Source organism: Osmerus eperlanus, chromosome 28, assembly GCF_963692335.1.
Source record: "Osmerus eperlanus chromosome 28, fOsmEpe2.1, whole genome shotgun sequence".
Taxonomy (NCBI): domain Eukaryota; kingdom Metazoa; phylum Chordata; class Actinopteri; order Osmeriformes; family Osmeridae; genus Osmerus; species Osmerus eperlanus.
Genome location: NC_085045.1, coordinates 1,785,108 through 1,804,361, shown reverse-complemented (window position 1 = coordinate 1,804,361; position 19,254 = coordinate 1,785,108). Strand labels below are relative to the sequence as shown.

Here is a 19,254-nt window from a genome sequence, read left to right as displayed (position 1 = left end):
GCCGGGAGAGAGAGAGTGGGGGGTGAGAGGGAGAGGAGGATTGACAGAGAAGGGAGAGAGGAGAAGGAGAGGCATCCGAATGGAGATGCACAACATCGGGACGTGGTCCCAGAGGAAGGGGCGGGTCTGTCGGCGAGACGGCAAATAAGAGAGGAGATGGACCTCTTGGGCACACCAAGAGAGGGAGGGGCCACTGGAGGTCAGAGGTCAGGGAGAGAGAGGGTTGGAGGGGTGGAGAGAACGAGAGCTGAACTGAGAGGAGAAGAAAACGAGGGCAGGAGGTGGATGGAGCTGGGAGGAGATGTTGTGAGAAGGAGAGAGGAAAGCGCCGAAGGAGGAAGAGAGAGCCACGTGAACGGAGGATGGGCGAGAGAAGCCGCGGGGCCGAGGAAAGGAGGGAGCAGCGGCGAAAGAGAGAGAAGGAAAGAGGAGAGCGAGAGTGAAAGAGTGATGCACCTCCGAAGATACCACCAGCGGCTTCAGCAGTTCCACCCTCTGTCTCTCCCCCCTTCTGTCTCTCCTCCGCCTCTCTCCGTCTCTTCTCTCACTGTCTCTCCACCTCTCTCTGTCTCTCCACCTCTCTCTGTCTCTCCACCTCTCTCTGTCTCTCCACCTCTCTCTGTCTCTCCACCTCTCTCTGTCTCTCCGTCCATCTGTCCTCCTCTCCATCCTGTCTCCTCTGGTCTGCAGGAGCTGCTGGCTGTGTATGGGGCTGGGGCTAGAGTCAGGATCCAAACAGAGGGCAGTGTGAGGGCAGAGAGCATGCTGGGTAGCGGGCAGGAGCAGGCATCCTATAGGTCTGCGGAGCGATGGGCGTGGTCAGACAGAGGTGAGGGAGGGGTGTGGCCGGAGAGGCGGGACCAGGGGGAGGAGGATGATATCCTATTGGAGGAGGATGATATCCTATTGGAGGAGGAGTGGAGCACAGAGGAGGAAGATGAGGGGGACAGCTTCACTATGAGATCGACGGGTAGCAACAGCGACAATAACAGTCTCCACCCCCAGCCAGCCCTCTCCCACCACCTCCGTGCCCCAGCCGAGAGACCCCTCTCCCCAGCTGACCTCACTGACACCTCCCCTTCTCTGGGGAAACTCAACGACCTCTCCCTGGAGTTCAAACTCAACAACCACCCATCTAACAGCCAGGGTCTAGAATCCCACAACATGAGCCCTGGACTCAGCCCTGGGGAGACAACTTTTAACCACAGAGAGGGGGCCCCAGGGGCCTCGGGGATGCCCAGGCACCCAAACCAAGCAACCCATCCTCTGGAAAGTCAACCCCCTGAGACACGGAGGCATCCTGGGACTGGAGCCCAGACCTCCACGCCTCAGTCCAGTGGTGACGGGTCCCTCTGCTCCATGGAGCCCCTTAGCCTGTCCCAGCTCCAGGTAGAGCAGCTGGTCGCCACCACCTCCTTCCTCAGCCTCCCCACCGACACCCCCTGGCCTCTGGACACACAGACCGGGGAGAGGGCCGGGGTGGAGACACGGAAAGCACCAGGTGTGGAGGAGGGGGGGAGAGAGAGTGAGGAGGGAGAGGTGGAGTTGTCTCTGGCAGAGCTCATTGGAATTAAGACTATGAGTCAAGTCTCTCTTTCTACAATCCACCACTCTGGAAACCTTGAAAAGAGCTACACACGCAATATGCCTTTAACACACACTACAGCACAGCACACACAGACACGTTCTGTCATCACAACAGACACACTTCAGAGCACACGAGCTGAACAGAATGCTTCTGATTGGCCCCGTCCAGCAAGGCCTTCCAATCTTATTGGCTGTCCAACACAGACTCTTGAAACCCAGGAGCATGTCCAGTAAGTGGCAGTTTCTGTAAACATACTTATCTGTCTTTTTTATGATATCAGTTAGATCCAACATCTCTCTCTGTTCCTCCTCTTCATCTACTATCTTATCTTTCTTTCCTCCCCTTTCTCTCACCTTCACTCTACTTACCTGTGTGTCTGTTTATATTATATCTTAATATCTCTTATTTCTCTCTCTCTCCTTTTCTCTCTGACTTTCTCTCCTTTCTCTCTCTCTCCCTCTCCTTCTCTCTCTCCCTCTTTCTCTCCTTTCTCTCTCTCTCCCTCTCCTTCTCTCTCTCCCTCTTTCTCTCCTTTCTCTCTCTCTCCCTCTTTCTCTCCTTTCTCTCTCTCTCCCTCTCTCAGATGGAGTGTGTTGCAGGCTCACATGGACCAGCTAGAGGAGATGGAGCGTCTGTGCATGAGGGAGGAGGCTCTGCTGAGTCGGCATCCTGTCATGGTGAGCCTTGTACGAGTGGAACCACAGCCTTTTACCATGGATCGATGTGTTGATCCTTGATGTTCCGGTTGAACCCCACTGAGATAAGGATCTTATCTCAGTGGGATTTTATGTTAGTGATGGCCCTTGGAGATCAGTAAAGTACCTACCCTGCGTACTTAAATTAACTCAGAATTAGAGATGGGTTGATGTGAATCCTGTCGTCCTGAGAGCTGTTTTCTTTCCCCCGTCGCTCCCTCACTATGTCTCCATTTCTCCCTGGTTCAGGGCTTCGTGGAGTACGTTGAGAAACTGGAGGAGATCATGGAGGAGAAGAACCAGTGTGTTGACAAGCTGAGGGCTCAGCTGAAACCCTACCTCCTGAGAGAGAGAGAGAGAGAGAGAGAGAGAGAGAGAGAGAGAGAGAGAGAGAGAGAGAGAGAGAGAGAGAGAGAGAGAGAGAGAGAGAGAGAGAGAGAGAGAGAGAGAGAGAGAGAGAGAGAGAGAGAGAGAGAGAGAGAGAGAGAGAGAGAGAGAGAGAGAGAGAGAGAGAGAGAGAGAGAGAGAGAGAGAGAGAGAGAGAGAGAGAGAGAGAGAGAGAGACCTCCTGAGAGAAAGGAGAGAGACCTGCTGAGAGAGAGAGAGAGAGAGAGAGTGTCTGATCGCTGAAACCCTACCTCCTGAGAGAGAGACCTCCTGAGAGAGGAGAGACAGAGAGGCTGATAGCTGAGGGGTCAGCTACAGGGGCCTAGTTAGTAGTACAGCCGTTATCCCGGAAGAAAAACAGGCACATAGAAGACGGCTGGCAGTTGTACAGTCGTCAGACCAGCAGATGGGAGTGTTTTTTTTGCCTCTGCTACTCTATAAGAGTGCTACTGCAGTAGGCAAGCGTAAAGGCAGGAATCAGGGACGGCCTTTTATGGATTTGAAATGATTTTGTGTCATAATAAATTATTAATATTTGTGCTCAATGTTTTGTCTCTATTTATGGAACGGATATAAGGGGAGAGGAAGAGTTCTATCTGGATTCGACTGAAGGGATTTCATCTAATGTTGTTTCCACTGTCGGTCTTGTCTGTCTACTAATTTACAAACATACATTTTTATTTTAACATGGGTTTGATTTGAAAGCATTGGTATTCTTAGTGTAGTCCTTCTTTGCACATGGTCACTAAATGAATAGGTAACTTGATTCCTATTAAGGTATTTATTCAGCCAGGAGAAAATGGTTTAGCTTGTTGGACCTCTTCCTGCTGCTGACGCATTTGTGAAAGAAGAAAGAAGTACGAAAGAAGAAAACGTGAACGTAGAGATATATAACGCATCATCAGATGACTGTGTGACTTCCCGGATCGAACCATAATCCCAGGTTCATTACCAATGCGTAAGAGGAAGCGCGTGCCCGATTAATCAACGGGACCGAGTAATACCGAAGGAGAACCAGGTGGTATGCGAGGCGCGCTGTGACTGGCTGCTTCAGCATCTCAGAGTTGAACAACGGCGCGTTGGGTCACGTGACGGCATCTGCTGCTGGCTGAGCGAAGCGTGTTAGCAGGTAACGAAATAAAAGGTTTGTGTATTTATCTGTAAATACGCAACCGGTTTACTCTCCTGATTTACAGCGGTATTCGTTAACAAGACGGGGACCGAGCTGTTGCTGAATTTATGTCCATTAAAAGCTAATTTAACATTGCTAGCTAGGTGGTTAATCGCCTAGCCTAGCCGTAGCTTGCTGTTTAGCTAGTTAAGTGACGAGGTATGGATACCACTCGCTAGAGCATTGTTGTGCGGAGTCTTTTCCATGGCATGCCACTAGCGAGCTAGCTGGCTAGCATGCTATCTTGCCTACCGCACGGTTGAAGAAATGCACACATGCCCAGTTAGCTAGTACTTCTACCTGGCGTTAGACCGCCGATTAAAGAAAAACTTGATTATAACTTGTTTTGTTAATACTTTGTCATGTGACATACGCAGTCAACAATAATAGATAGAAGTTGACAAACTCAACATTCGCACATTCTTGGCTGGGAAGGAGAGCTAAAGCGTTAGCATATTTTACGGATTGCTAGGCTAGCGGCCGACTAGCTTGGTTAGCCAGTTACACAAAGCGCTTCGTGAACAATGTTTATTTTTGCCTTATGACACAACGGACGTAGCTAATAACGTTTGCGGATATTTTAACTAGTTGGATATAATGCTGTTAAATCATTGCGGGTAAATTACGTGTATGTGAACCAGTTGGTCAATTAATGCTATGTGATACGACGTTGGGGGTATTTTGGTGATTTTAGAGGTTCTCCGTCGAAGACGACACGGGAACAAAGGCTCGTCTGTTAGCTACTGTACAAGTCGACAACGCTTGTTAGACATTATAAACATTCAGTGTCCATTAAGACATGTTTAAAGTACCAACTGTCCAGCTACTTGGCGTTCTTAGGCGCCGTCATTTATGAACCCAATTAGCTTAACATTTTCCCGGGAATTTCTTCTCGCCACCACCATCAAGCAGCTAGCTTGGTAGCTTAGCTTCCGTCCTGATTTCAGTTTTGGTATACAGTGATGTCGTTCATACTGGCCTAATACGGCACAGTTAGCGGCTGTTAACTTTACAACCATAGCAATAAACTATGTGATTGTCGCTTACACTCGACGTGCTATGTTGTTGATAAACAGATATCACTGCCTGGTTGGTTAAACCCGTAGCCTGAAGCTGTTTTGTATCCTGTCTAATGCCATTGCCGGTTCGTGTTTTTATTAACTGCGCCATGTAGCAACTAGTATAGTGAGTTATGCTGTTGAACCTCAAGCCACACGAACACACCTAGCAACGTGATCACAGCTGGCAGTGCTTAGAACACGCAGATTCTAGTTCCACCAGTATACATGTGACCTCCGTATTTTTAAACACGATAATTTGTGACATGTATGTGCCAATCCACCTTGTTTTCAGTGCGTGAGAAAGACGATGAGAGAGGGATGTAAGCGGACACCGGCACAGCCCCCTCTTGAGTGTCTAAATTTAAACTTGAGGGGCGATACATGGGGTTATAGTCTTACATGGCACAGACAAACTTGATACAAGCTAGGCTGTGGACACAACCTATACCTTGAATACCCTTGTAGACATTGACATCCCACTGTCCTCTTGTCTTCCAGATTTTTCTATTTTGTACATACATTGTTTTGTATATACTGTATATGATGACTTCAGTGGTCAGCAACCCAACCCGGGGCGCCCGGGATAGAGCGCTGCCCACCACCACACAAACCACACAGCCACAGAAACAGATACAGGTAAAAGACCCTGGAACCAAGCAGTTTGACAGCCGCATTTGAATGTCTATGAGCTGCCTACGTTTGTCTGACCGTCACTGATTTGATTGGCCTGTGTACACAGGTAGAGCCTGCGTAACCTCGTTCACGCTAATGACGAATCTTGGGTGTGTGTGTGTGTGAGACAATGCTAACCAGGCTCTCTTTAAATCCAGGCCACAGCAGAACAGATCCGGCTTGCTCAGATGATCTACGACAAAAACGACGCAGATTTTGAAGACAAGGTCAAACAGGTACGCAGGTGCACGCGTGTCTCGACCCGTTTTGTAATTAAGCGCTATTTAGACCCAGGGACTGTTTGTGGTACTCATCTGCGTGTGTTTACCTCAGCTGATCGAGGTGAGCGGGAAGACCCAGGATGAGTGCATGGTAGCCCTACACGACTGCAACGAGGATGTCAACAGAGCCATCAACTTCCTGTTGGAGAGCCCCTCCGACGCAGTGAGGGTAACTCACCTACGCATCACACTGCAGACAGACACAAGGACCATGGAGACACCGACACAGGCAGAACTAACTTGTGTTGCATCTCTCTCTACCCCTCCCTGTTTCTCATTCCCCCTCCCCTCTCTCGATCTCTCTCTACCTCTCCCTGTCTCCTTTCTCTTTCTTTCTCTCTCACTTTCTATTTTTCTCTCCTTCTCTCTCCTCCCACCCTTCTCTCAGAGCTCATGGGAGACTGTGGGGAAGAAGCGAGGCCTGGTAAAGGAGGGAGGCCCACCTGAGATAAAGGAGAGTAGGGAGAAGAGGGGAGGAGAGAGGGATGCCAGCCGCGGCCGCGGGGGCTCCAACAGGAGGGGCAGAGGAGCCAGCCGCACCAGAGAAGGTGTGTGTGTGTGTGTGAAGTGCTGGTGTTTTTTTTGGTAAATCCCTGTACAGCGTTGAATGAATTGAAGCGTCTAACACAGATCGTTGTGTCTGTTTGGTCAGGCTGGGCTGAGAAATGTAAAGAATGTTGTGTTGGCATTGAGTTAGCAGGCTCTGCTTTTATGACGCTGGGATTCTGTGAGGCTGATTCGTGTTTGACCCTGTGTTTGCCCCCCACAGTGCGGGCAGAGGAGAACGGCTTTGAGATGGGTCTGGGAGAGAGAGGGGGCGACCGCGGACGCAGGGGGAGAGGCAGAGGTAAAACAGCCCTGGACTTGCCACCACCTCTCCAACAACAACACCAGGAAGGAACCTACTGGGGCATAGCCCAGATAGGGCCCCAAGACCAGGGCATGGCCCAGATGGGTCCCCTAGACCAGGGCATGGCCCAGATGGGGCCCCTAGACCAGGGCATGGCCCAGATGGGGCCCCTAGACCAGGGCATGGCCCAGATAGGGCCCCTAGACCAGGGCATAGCCCAGATAGGGCCCCTAGACCAGGGCATAGCCCAGATGGGGCCCCTAGACCAGGGCATGGCCCAGATAGGGCCCCTAGACCAGGGCATGGCCCAGATAGGGCCCCTAGACCAGGGCATGGCCCAGATGGGGCCCCTAGACCAGGGCATGGCCCAGATGGGGCCCCTAGACCAGGGCATGGCCCAGATGGGGCCCCTAGACCAGGGCATGGCCCAGATGGGTCCCCTAGACCAGGGCATGGCCCAGACAGGGCCCCTAGACCAGGGCATGGCCCAGATAGGGCCCCTAGACCAGGGCATGGCCCAGATAGGGCCCCTAGACCAGGGCATAGCCCAGATGGGGCCCCTAGACCAGGGCATGGTCCAGATGGGGCCCCTAGACCAGGGCATGGCCCAGATAGGGCCCCTAGACCAGGGCATGGCCCAGATGGGTCCCCTAGACCAGGGCATAGCCCAGATGGGTCCCCTAGACCAGGGCATAGCCCAGATGGGGCCCCTAGACCAGGGCATGGCCCAGACAGGGCCCCTAGACCAGGGCATGGCCCAGATAGGGCCCCTAGACCAGGGCATAGCCCAGATGGGGCCCCTAGACCAGGGCATGGTCCAGATGGGGCCCCTAGACCAGGGCATGGCCCAGATAGGGCCCCTAGACCAGGGCATGGCCCAGATGGGTCCCCTAGACCAGGGCATAGCCCAGATGGGTCCCCTAGACCAGGGCATAGCCCAGATGGGTCCCCTAGACCAGGGCATAGCCCAGATGGGGCCCCTAGACCAGGGCATGGCCCAGATAGGGCCCCTAGACCAGGGCATGGCCCAGATGGGTCCCCTAGACCAGGGCATAGCCCAGATGGGGCCCCTAGACCAGGGCATGGCCCAGATGGGTCCCCTAGACCAGGGCATAGCCCAGATGGGTCCCCTAGACCAGGGCATAGCCCAGATAGGGCCCCTAGACCAGGGCATGGCCCAGATAGGGCCCCTAGACCAGGGCATGGCCCAGATAGGGCCCCTAGACCAGGGCATGGCCCAGATAGGGCCCCTAGACCAGGGCATGGACCAGACAGGGCCCCTAGACTGTCACCCTGAGGCTGTAGTTGACAGTGGGTCTATTTGTGTCAGGCACGGGTGAGGGCAGGAGGTTTGAGAAGGGTGGGGGAGAGTAAGGGGGGGAGCATAGCAGGCTGACAGGAAAACAGCCCCCCCCCCCCCCCCCCCCCCCCACATGACTGTGGAAAGGAGGGCAGCCAACGTCAGCTGTGTGTCAGAGAGCAGTGGTCAGAGCAGGGGTCTTTTTAGTGTGACATCAGGTGACAGGTGTGTGTGTGTGTGTGTGTGCGCAGCATCAGGAGGTCGCGGTAGGGGAAGAGCAGCTGGTGGCACCCGGTTCTCCACCCAGGGGATGGGGTAAGTGTTTGGGTGTGGTTGTGTTTAGTGACTGAAGAGATAATGATGGTTACAAGCACATATCTGAAATTATCTGTGGAACAACTAATTTCTGAATCTCTTATAAAACAAACATGACCATTTGATCACCTACAGTGAATTCAAACTTTGCAGTCTTAACATGGTCTCTCACTTTCTCTGCCCCTCTGTCGCCTCCTCTCTTCCTCTCCTCCCAGGATCTTCAACCCAGCTGAATACTCTGGAGGATCTCGCCAGGACACCTGGGACACGGACGGCAACGAGGCTGCAGAAGGTGTGTGTGTGGGATTGGCTGTCTAGCCGGTGTGTGTGTTCTCTGGTATGGTGTATGTGCCCAGGCTGTTTTTATGTGTGTGTGGGCTGACTAACTGTTTCTCCTGCTGCAGGAACATGGAGAGGTAACCTGGAGGACTGGGCTGCTGAGGACTGGAACGAGGACGTGAGTACCCCGGACCTCAGGGTGTACACACACACACCCGCCTGTCATGACCCCACACACACACACACACCCGCCTGTCATGACCCCCCCCCCACACACACACACACACCCGCCTGTCATGACCCCCACACACACACACACACACCCGCCTGTCATGACCCCCACACACACACACACACACACACCCGCCTGTCATGACCCCCCCCCCCACACACACACACACACACCCGCCTGTCATGACCCCCACACACACACACACACACCCGCCTGTCATGACCCCCACACACACACACACACACACACCCGCCTGTCATGACCCCCCCCCCACACACACACACACACACCCGCCTGTCATGACCCCCACACACACACACACACACCCGCCTGTCATGACCCCCACACACACACACACACACCCGCCTGTCATGACCCCCACACACACACACACACACACACACACACCCGCCTGTCATGACCCCCACACACACACACACCCGCCTGTCATGACTCCACACACACCCGCCTGTCATGACCCCCACACACACACACACACACACACACACCCGCCTGTCATGACCCCACACACACACACACCCGCCTGTCATGACCCCACACACACACACACCCGCCTGTCATGACCCCCACACACACACACACACACACACACCCGCCTGTCATGACCCCCACACACACACACCCGCCTGTCATGACCCCACACACACACACACCCGCCTGTCATGACCCCACACACACACACACACACACACACACACTCCTGAAATCACCCTGATAAACACACATTCCTGATGTGACCCTAACCCACATGTCATCACCCCCAAACACAGACACACTGATACGACCCAACATGTACCCTCTTGAGAAGGCCTGTTACTAAGCTAACACACCCAACATGTACCCTCTTGAGAAGGCCTGTTACTAAGCTAACACCCAACATGTACCCTCTTGAGAAGGCCTGTTACTAAGCTAACACCCAACATGTACCCTCTTGAGAAGGCCTGTTACTAAGCTAACACACCCAACATGTACCCTCTTGAGAAGGCCTGTTACTAAGCTAACACCCAACATGTACCCTCTTGAGAAGGCCTGTTACTAAGCTAACACCCAACATGTACCCTCTTGAGAAGGCCTGTTACTAAGCTAACACACCCAACATGTACCCTCTTGAGAAGGCCTGTTACTAAGCTAACACACCCAACATGTACCCTCTTGAGAAGGCCTGTTACTAAGCTAACACCCAACATGTACCCTCTTGAGAAGGCCTGTTACTAAGCTAACACACCCAACATGTACCCTCTTGAGAAGGCCTGTTACTAAGCTAACACCCAACATGTACCCTCTTGAGAAGGCCTGTTACTAAGCTAACACACCCAACATGTACCCTCTTGAGAAGGCCTGTTACTAAGCTAACACACCCAACATGTACCCTCTTGAGAAGGCCTGTTACTAAGCTAACACCCAACATGTACCCTCTTGAGAAGGCCTGTTACTAAGGCAACACTGTTGTTGCTCTCCAGCTTTCAGAGACGAAAGTGTTCACCGCCTCCTCCGGTCCTGCCAACCACATCACACCTGGAAACGGGTAAGACACACACACACACACACACACACCAGGGCCAGCATGGTGTACGGTCTTGTGTTCTGGCTACACGAGGAGAAGGTAGCTTCTCTAATTGAACCGTCCCCCCAGTGTTGATGTCTCCTCCCTGGCCAAGCCGGGCCCCGGGGGTGTGGAGGCTGAGCTGGTGGGTCTGGACGCCCCCTCCGAAGGCCTGGGGCAGAGCATGGTGTTCACCAACTCCCACCACAACGGGCGCCCGGCCACGCACAGCTACGCCCACGCTGCCTCCAACAGCTACGCCCACGCTGCCTCCGCCTCCAGCACCTATGCACACGCAGCGCTGGTGAGACACGCTACACACACACACGGATATCTGTTTACATACACTCCCAAACCTCTCTCACTCTTGCTCTGTCTCTCTCTCTCTCTCTCTAACACTATCTCTCTCTCACCCCCCCCCCCAGTCCTCGGTTCTGGGTTCTGGGTTTGTCTCCTTGAGCAACCCCAAGCCCGCCCCCTCTGACGCCAGGTTACCAGAGCAGCTCAACAGGTCCCACCTGTCCCTGCGGACCAATCAGCCGCTGGTCGCCGCCGGCAACGCCAAGGAATCCGTTCCACCCGCAGTTCAAAGCTCCGCCGCCATGTCATCCAGTGAACTCAAGCCCCCCAGAGTGGAGAACGGCCCTGTTACGACCTCTCACAGTGAGTCTCACACACACATGTTACCTCCTTCCCCCCTCCTCCGGTCTCACCCTCTCTCCTCCTCCTCCCCCTCCAGTGGATCTGAAGATGCAGCCGGAGCCGTCGGCCGTGCTCAGCCAGCTGGCCCAGAGGCATCTGGCCGCCTCGGAGCCCCCCGCCCTGGTCCCCACGCCCCCCGGCCACGACGCGTCGCTGGCACCCCCCAGGGACGGGCCCTCTCCGGGGGAAGCCCCCATCACGGAGCCCCCCCGGCAGATGAAGACCCAGAGACGCAGGGTGGCCCCGTCCTCCAAGGTGAGGATGCTGTCTCTTACTGACACACTCTCGGTCTCTCTGTCGGTCTCTCTCTCTGTCTCTCTGTCTCCATCTCTGTCTCTCCCTCATCCTCCCCCTCCCTTCCTCCCCTCTCTCTGTCTCGCTCCGACAGATGTCACACTGTCTTAATCTTACACACACATTCGAACTCCCCTCCCCCCCTCAGATCCCCTCTTCAGCGGTGGAGATGCCAGGCTCTGCAGACGTGTCGGGCCTGAACGTCCAGTTCGGAGCCCTGGACTTCGGCTCAGAGCCAGGCGTGGCAGAGCTGGGCCCGTCAGAGCCGGCCAGGGAGGTCTCCCCGGCCCCCTCCGCCACACCCCTCCAGCAGCCCCAGAGCAGCCTGTTCTCCAAACCTGGAGCTGGCAGGTGTGTAGTCTGGGAGGGAGGGGGTGTGCTTGTGTGGGAGGGAGGGAGGGAGGCAGGGAGGGAGGGAGAGGGTGTTTGTGTGTGTTGGAGGGAGTCCCTCACCATCAGTAATGTTTTGATGAAGAGAATCTGACACTAGACTCTCCTATCCTACCTCCTGTTTGACGCTGCTGCTGCTGTTGTTCCAGCGATCCTCTGGGCAGCATGCCCACCCTGCCCCCGGCCGTGTCCGACCCCATCTTCCCCTCCCCCTCACTGGGCTTGCCAAGCGCCACACCCTCCCCCTCCATGGGTCTCCCCAGCGCCGCCCCCCCAGCCTCGTCCGCCCAGGCCAGCGTACCCAGGAGTCTGCCTCCTCACCTGGGCTTCCCCCAGAGCAAGGACCCCTCTCAGCCCGGAGCCCTCACGGTGAGCAGTCCAGGGTTTACCACGACCACGAAGTGTTCAACTGATCTTCTCATCCGACTCGCCGAGTAGAGTCGCCTTTGGTCTGATTTGGTTGTGTGTTTTTTTCAGAATGGCTACAGCGGCGTGAGGACTCAGAGCACACATGAAGGTGAGTACCCACAATGCATTGAGACAGGGTGGTCTCGACGACTCGTCTGAAGTCTGTGTTTTGAATGGAAACACCCAAAAAACACCTGTTTCATGTGTGCGGTTTATTTACCAGCTGGGGTTAGTTAATGATAGATGTGTGGCTCTTCCTCTTCTCCCTCCTCTTCTCTCTGCAGCCCCGTCTGCCTCCAGGACCCCCAAGCCAGAGTCTCCTCCCATGACCAGCGACAGTGGCCCAACCCACCACGTTCCTGGCCCCGCCCACCACGTACCTGGCCCTGCCCACCACATACCTGGCCCCGCCCACCACGTAGCTGGCCCCGCCCCCACCCCCTCACACTCCGCCCCCCTGCCCTCCCTCGGCAGGTAAGCGGAAATCTCTCTCACACACACACATCCACGTCCCAACCGTAACCGTGGAGATAATGATGGTTTACAAGCACATATCTGAACCTTCCTGTGGAACACCTAATGGTCTGAGTCTCCTTACGCCCTCATGCCCCTCCCCCCCCCCCCAACCTGTCTGATGACATCACTGTTCTCCCTCCTCCGCAGTCATGTGACCAGCAGCCACTCAGCAGGGCCGTCTCTCTCCACTAGCTCCGCCCTCACAGTAAGTTAAGAAACGCTGGAGTTTTAACAAAGACACGATTTTAAGAATGTGGTGAGGTTGATGACTAATGGTTCTGTCTGCCTCTCCTCCTCCTCTTCATCCTCCCCCCCTCCCCCTTCCAGATGACCAGTGAGGAGAGCAACACTGGCCTCCTGGCTGCGTTCTCCTCCGCCGGCCCCGCCGTCATCCCCAGCTCTGCTCCAATCAGCTCCTCGTCCTCCAACGGGATGCACATGAGCTCCGGGGCACCTGGTCTCACCGCCAACGGCAGCGGAGCACTCTCCGCCGGACGCTCCGCCCCCCTGCTCACCACCACATCCGGTAGGACGCTTCCCACCGCCCCGCACTTCCTGTTTATATGGCTAGCTGTTTTGGGGGCCCAAAAAAAAAGTACACATTAAAATAAAATACAAAAGACGATTTCTTTTATTTATTGATATAACATAAGACATTCCTTAGTGTCCACCTGGTTCTATCTCTGGTGTTTTGGTGGTCTTACAACATTAAAAATTTTTGGCACTGGCCCCACCGGGCCAGTGGGTTTGAAACTTACTGGCCCCAAGACAATTTTTACTGGCCCCCCCTCCAAAAGTTGTAATTTATCATTGTTACAACAAAACAAAAGACTTCTAAGTTGTGTTATTCTGTTAACATGTTTAACCATTTATTAAACACATCCTGGATATAAAAAGAACAAAAATGAAATCACATTTCTAGTGATAAAAAATAAAAAGGTAATAGTCAGCAAAACAATTGACTTTCAACCTCAAACATGACGTGCTCTCTTCCCCGCTGACAGCCATCTCTGCACAACTCTGTCAGGCTGAAACTGAAACCTCTGGTCTCTCAATGCTAATATATAAAAGCTTCCATAGCATTTCATCAGTATGATACTAAATACCCAAGTCGACACCATTCTTCTGCTGCAGTTCAATAGCCTGGGGGAACGGCTGGCCCATCTTAATTACGTGATATGCCGTTGTTATAAGTCGTGCAATAACACGATGGGCATCTACATTTTAATTCCTGACCAGCATGGTCAACGGCCTGGAAGATGGATTGTCAACCATCCGCTTAGCTGTCACGCAAACCAGGTGCTGTCTGCTAGCATGGCTGGTCAGGGATTGTTTTCGAAAATTGTCGGTGCCTGTGTAAAAAGATCCACTTTTGTCTGCTTTAGACGGGAACATACGACAGACGACACAGTGCATCTTCGTTCCATAAATAAAAATGCTTCCGTTTAAGCTTGTAGCTCTACTTTGCTGCCATCGTCACTTTATTGTCTCGCGCCAGTTGTTAAAAATGTATGGAGATCAGAGAATTACAATTTGACAACCACTCGTCACTCACTACTCAACTCTTGATTTGCCAACTGTGTGCCCCACAAGCTGAAGTTATTTATGCATTTAGCAAAACATATGAAGGATGTTAACTTTTACAATGCAATTTTTTTTTTCAATCAATAATTTGTAGTGGCCTGATCGGGCCAGTGAGTTGCTAGTTTAACTGTCCCGACGTTACTTTTTACTGGCCCCGGGCCATCGGGCCATCGTTATTGTCTCCCCCCAGGCAAAGCCCCTCCCAACCTGGCCCAGGGCGTGCCCCCTCTCCTGGCCAACCAGTACATCATGGGTCCTGGAGGTCTGCTGCCTGCCTACCCGGTAACTACATGCTCTCTGCCTCTCTCTCTGTCTGTCTGCCTCTCTCTCTGTCTGTCTGCCTCTCTCTCTGTCTGTCGTCTGCCTCTCGCTCTCTGCCTCTCGCTCTCTGCCTCTCTCTCTCTGCCTATCGCTCTCTGCCTCTCTCTCTCTGCCTATCGCTCTCTGCCTCTCTCTCTCTGCCTCTCGCTCTGTCTGTCTGCCTCTCGCTCTCTGCCTCTCGCTCTCTGCCTCCTCCTGCCTCGGCTCAGCTGACCTTTGTTTCTCTGTCTCCACAGCAGATCTATGGCTACGAGGACCTGCAGATGCTGCAGTCTCGCCTTCCTATGGTGAGTGTGCGTGTCTCTCTCACACAAACACACACACACAGGAACACTTGCATTGATCAGCTGCCATGTGTGTGTGTCAGTGTATTTGATCTCCTCTTCATGCTCTCTCCAGGACTACTATGGAGTCACGTTTCCGGGCACCGCGGCAACCATGCCCGGTAGAGACGGCCTAGCCAACAACCCTTACTCGGGTAACTATGGCAACCCTGCTCACCCCCTCCCCCGGGCGCTCCGGTCTCTTGTTGTCACTGATATGTTTCTAATCTCTTTTTTTTTATTCCTCTCCTCTATCGCTCTCAATCTTTCTCCCTGTCTCCTCTCTCTCTACGGTCTCTCTCTCTCCATCTCTCTTTCCGTCTCTCCATCTCTCTATCCATCTCTCTCTCCATCCCTCTTCCCCTCCCTCAAGGCGAAGCCACCAAATTCGGCCGTGCCGACACCTCGTCCCCGGCCCCCCCCACCAGCCTGTCGGGGGCTGGGCCCCCCCAGCAGCAGCAGGCCCCCCAGGGGGGTGGGCAGGGTCAGTCCCAGCAGAGCCAGAACCAACAGACCCAGAACCAGGCCTTCCTGAACCCCCCCCTGCCCCCGGGCTACGGCTACACAGGCCTGCCCTACTACGCTGGCATGCCCGGGGTGCCGTCTGCCTTCCAGTACGGCCCCACCGTCTTCGTGCCTCCGGCGTCGGCCAAGCAGCCCAACATGGGCCTGGGCAACCCCTCCAGCCAGTACCACCAACAGCACCAGCCCAACTACGGACAGCACGCCTACACCACAGGTGAGGGCCGTGTTGGAGCGAGGGTTAGAGCAACCAGGGTTTTTGTGGGCTGTGGATGTGCGTGTCATCGTGTGAGGGAAGGGAGGGAGGGTGGGGGGGGGGGGGACGACCTAAAGAAGAGGGGCCAGGATGTAGAAGGGGAGGAGCTTCTTGTTACTGCATGGCCTCCTGCTGCAGGCACTGTTCACCTGCTGCACTGCTGCTCCAGCCCTCTGACCGCCTGCCCCTCTACCTCTCTCTACCTCTACCTCTCTCTACCTCTACCCCTCTCTCTCTCTCTCTACCTCACAAACCTGTCTCTCTCTACCTCTACCCCTCTCTCTCTCTACCTCACAAACCTGTCTCTCTCTACCTCACAAACCTGTCTCTCTCTACCTCTCTCTACCTCACAAACCTGTCTCTCTCTACCTCTACCCCTCTCTCTCTCTACCTCACAAACCTCTCTCTCTACCTCTACCCATCTCTCTCTACCTCACAAACCTGTCTCTCTATACCTCTACCCATCTCTCTCTACCTCACAAACCTTTCTCTCTACCTCCCCTGTCTACCTCTATCTCTACCTTTCTTTCCACCTGTCTTTACCTCTCCACCTCTCTCTACCTCCCTCCCTGCCACTTCTCTCTCTCTCCTTCTCTCCCCCCCCCCACCCCCCCCCCCCCCTCCTCTCTCTCAGCCTTTGATGACCTGTCGCAGGGCCATGCGGGGGAGTACAGTAAGGGAGGGTACGGAGGCTCTGTCCAATCACAGGTCAAGTCAGCAGGCAACGGCCCAGGGAAAGGTACACCCCCCCCCAACTCCCTCCTCCCAGTTACTTCATCATCACTCTCACCCCCACCCTTGGCCTGACCCCACCCAGAGCATCACCTCCAGCTGAACCCACGCCCCCCTCCCTCACTGTCTGCTAATACTCCAGACTCACACACTCACTGCTCCTGTCAGCGAGTCTCTCTCTCTCTCTCCTCCTCCACCCCTCTCCACCCTTAACTGCTTGGGCTATCTGGTGGAGTTTGAAGAAGCAAACTGATGTGTCTCCTGCCTCTACCCCTCTACTTCCTCTCTCTCTATCTCTCCATCTTTCTTTCTCTCTCTGTCTCTCCATCTCTCTCTCCCCCCTCCCCTCCCAGCTCCAGGACTGTCAGGCTCGGGGAACAGTGGAGGAGTCCCGGACATGGGAGCGTCTATCTACAGTAAGAACCAGGTCAGTCTCCACCTCCCTCACGTCACAGTGGTGTCATACATGTGATGTCATACATGGAGAAACGGGTGAAACTCAAAACGTGGCCCCATTTGGATTCCTTTGGTGCCAACTGACCTCCAGTTAACCCCTCCCCATCCTCTTCTTCTCTCCCTCCTCTTCTTCCTCTTTCTCTCCTCCATCAGTCGTTTGACAAGCAGGGCTTCCACACGGGCACCCCCCCTCCCTTCAGCCTGCCATCAGCCCTGGGGGGCTCGGGCCCCCTGAACCCTGGAGGGGCCCCCGGCTATGCCCCGGCCCCCTTCCTGCACATCCTGCCCCCCCACCAGCAGCCACACTCCCAGCTGCTGCACCATCACCTGGCCCAGGACGGACAGGTGAGACGACACACACGCACACATGCGTACGGACACACACACACCAGCGTTGAGTGCCCTGGCCAACGCTTTGTGTGTTTGTCTCCCCCTGCAGGGCGGTCCAGGGCAGCGCAGCCAGTCCAGTGGCATGCAGCAGAAGAGCCAGGGCAAGTCAGGCTACGCCAGCTCCCCTTACTGGGCTAACTGAGGAACTTGGGCGGTGGGGCCTCCAGCCTCGCCTCCAGCCTCACCTCCACCCTAAAGGCTGTGTGTGCGTGCGTACGTGTGTGAAGCTAAAGAGGACACACTACCCAGACAAACCCTACTTCCTTTTCAACCCTCTTCCTCTCTGCTTTAGCCCCCCCTCCCTCCCCCCCTTCAAAGTCCTCATCAACCTTTTGGTTCTCTCTTTTACCTTTTTCAAATTGGTTGTACATGTAAGATATTTATGTATGTATTTATATATATATACTGTATATGTAATAGTAGAACAAGAAATGTGGTTGCTGCATTTTATTTTTGAAGGACGTTTTTTTGTTTACTATTTTCAAAACTGCAGGAAAGACGTTACAAAAAATAATGCAAGGAGAAAATAAAGTGATCCGGGGGGAGAGGGAGAATCTCTCTCTCTCCCTCCCTACCTCTCTAGAGGATTAAAGACAAAAAAAGGAAAAGAGTTAAAAAGCAGAGAGCCTGAGCACTGAGTGAATGAGGACTGACTGGGGGTCTTTATCGCCTAACTACATCTGTCTTTTTTATACACCTGCCCCGACCCTCCCTTCCTTCATTCACACAGATCCCCTGTTTTAAAACTGCTTTATTTCCGTAGCCATATGTTTTCTTCCCTCTCATCCTCCTCCCCCTTTCCTTACCTCCATCCATCCCTCTGCCCCTCAGGTTTTCAGTTTCTGGGAAGGGGGAGGGGGGTGGGGGTGGGGGGGAACTGCCCTCCCCGTCCCCCTCCCCTAAAGACTGGCTCATTTCAAATTTTATATTTTAATTTAATTTTAACCCTTGTTTCCCTCTAAATAAAATTTCTGAGCAGTTGGAATGGTTGCTTGTTTTTTTTGGGGGGGTGGGGGGGTGGAAGGGTTCTTCATCGAATGCAAATAACTGAGGTGTAAAGGCTGCATATGTACTTATGGGGACAGATTGTGACCCAAACTGTAGGAAACCTTTTATACCATTTAAGTGAGCAGTCCAGTCCACACACTACCGACTGGGTCCACAAACACCTTGCAGTGCAGCCTTCTACCACTAGAGGGGGACGATGGTCCTCTGCCTATTCATCCTGATGCAGTTTTTTGTATAATTCCAGCGATTTCTCATTCCTTCACTAAAGGCTGTCTAGTTAACATAAGTCAACATATTTTCAACTTCAAACTGAAATGTGAAATTTTATTACTGAGAGGGTTGTGTTAATTTTGTTTTGTTGTGAATACCTTTTAAAAGGGTCTTGTGAAGTAGCATTCCCTTTAAAGTGGCTCTGAAGAAATGTGAGTGAGAGGAGGGGGGGGGGAGGATGGATAGAAAAGGGAGTGAAGAGAGGAAGGGTGTGTAAGGATATGGAACAAGAGGAAGGTTATAAAAAGAGGGGGGGGCAGTGCTGCAGAGACCTACTGCTCTGGGTTCAAAGTTCAAAGTGAAGTTGAGAGGTCAAATCTGCCTCTTAGGGAGGCCACCCAGAGAGGGGGGGGGGGGGGGGGGTATAGGGTATATCCCAGAGGGAATACGTTAATTGATTGACAGATAGTGATGGGTATTGTGTGAGGAGAGGAATAGAATGGTGGCAGGATTTCCTACAGGCCTACAGCCCTGAGTTGATTGTAGTTTCCGTTAAGAGATATCTCTGGTTTGGTAAATCGAAGGCGGCGGATTATTAATAAAAAGAATAAGTTTCATTAATGACCACCTGCATTTAGAAATGCATCAAGACTTCAACACCAACACCAAGCGCCAGCTGATTCAAAACGTTCGTGTCGAGCGTTGAACAAGTAGGCATCTTCAACATTTCGTTGACGAGGAGTAGGA

The 19,254-nt window shown here is 53.6% G+C and overlaps 1 protein-coding gene across 4 annotated transcripts; it reads left to right on the top strand.

Moving 5' to 3' along the window:
• Nucleotides 1-3,638: 3,638 nt before the first annotated feature.
• LOC134014979 (ubiquitin-associated protein 2-like) lies at nucleotides 3,639-18,274 on the top strand. Of its 4 annotated transcripts, none has more exons than XM_062454214.1 (27): nucleotides 3,639-3,799; nucleotides 5,401-5,538; nucleotides 5,733-5,810; nucleotides 5,908-6,024; nucleotides 6,244-6,403; nucleotides 6,625-6,702; nucleotides 8,257-8,320; nucleotides 8,536-8,612; nucleotides 8,725-8,777; nucleotides 10,313-10,377; nucleotides 10,486-10,699; nucleotides 10,821-11,058; nucleotides 11,135-11,352; nucleotides 11,540-11,742; nucleotides 11,931-12,150; nucleotides 12,259-12,298; nucleotides 12,474-12,663; nucleotides 12,853-12,910; nucleotides 13,033-13,231; nucleotides 14,480-14,571; nucleotides 14,850-14,897; nucleotides 15,010-15,088; nucleotides 15,307-15,672; nucleotides 16,346-16,450; nucleotides 16,797-16,870; nucleotides 17,053-17,244; nucleotides 17,339-18,274. In XM_062454214.1, the coding sequence occupies exons 2-27, from the start codon at nucleotides 5,443-5,445 to the stop codon at nucleotides 17,429-17,431; spliced, it is 3,417 nt and encodes a 1,138-aa protein (XP_062310198.1). In that variant the 5' UTR covers nucleotides 3,639-3,799; nucleotides 5,401-5,442; the 3' UTR covers nucleotides 17,432-18,274. The 4 variants fall into 4 exon arrangements, with proteins under 4 accessions (XP_062310198.1, XP_062310196.1, XP_062310199.1 ...); XM_062454212.1 differs by having other exon boundaries at nucleotides 14,847-14,897; XM_062454213.1 differs by having other exon boundaries at nucleotides 3,661-3,814; nucleotides 14,847-14,897.
• Nucleotides 18,275-19,254: the final 980 nt, after the last annotated feature.

Bases quoted from the DNA above. Each gene is read 5' to 3' on its own strand.
- LOC134014979 (XM_062454212.1), top strand. From the start codon at position 5,443: ATGATGACTTCAGTGGTCAGCAACCCAACCCGGGGCGCCCGGGATAGA. The intron at 11,743-11,930 runs GTGTGTAGTCTG...CTGTTGTTCCAG, and splicing joins TCCAAACCTGGAGCTGGCAG to CGATCCTCTGGGCAGCATGC. The intron at 17,245-17,338 runs GTGAGACGACAC...CTCCCCCTGCAG, and splicing joins ACCTGGCCCAGGACGGACAG to GGCGGTCCAGGGCAGCGCAG.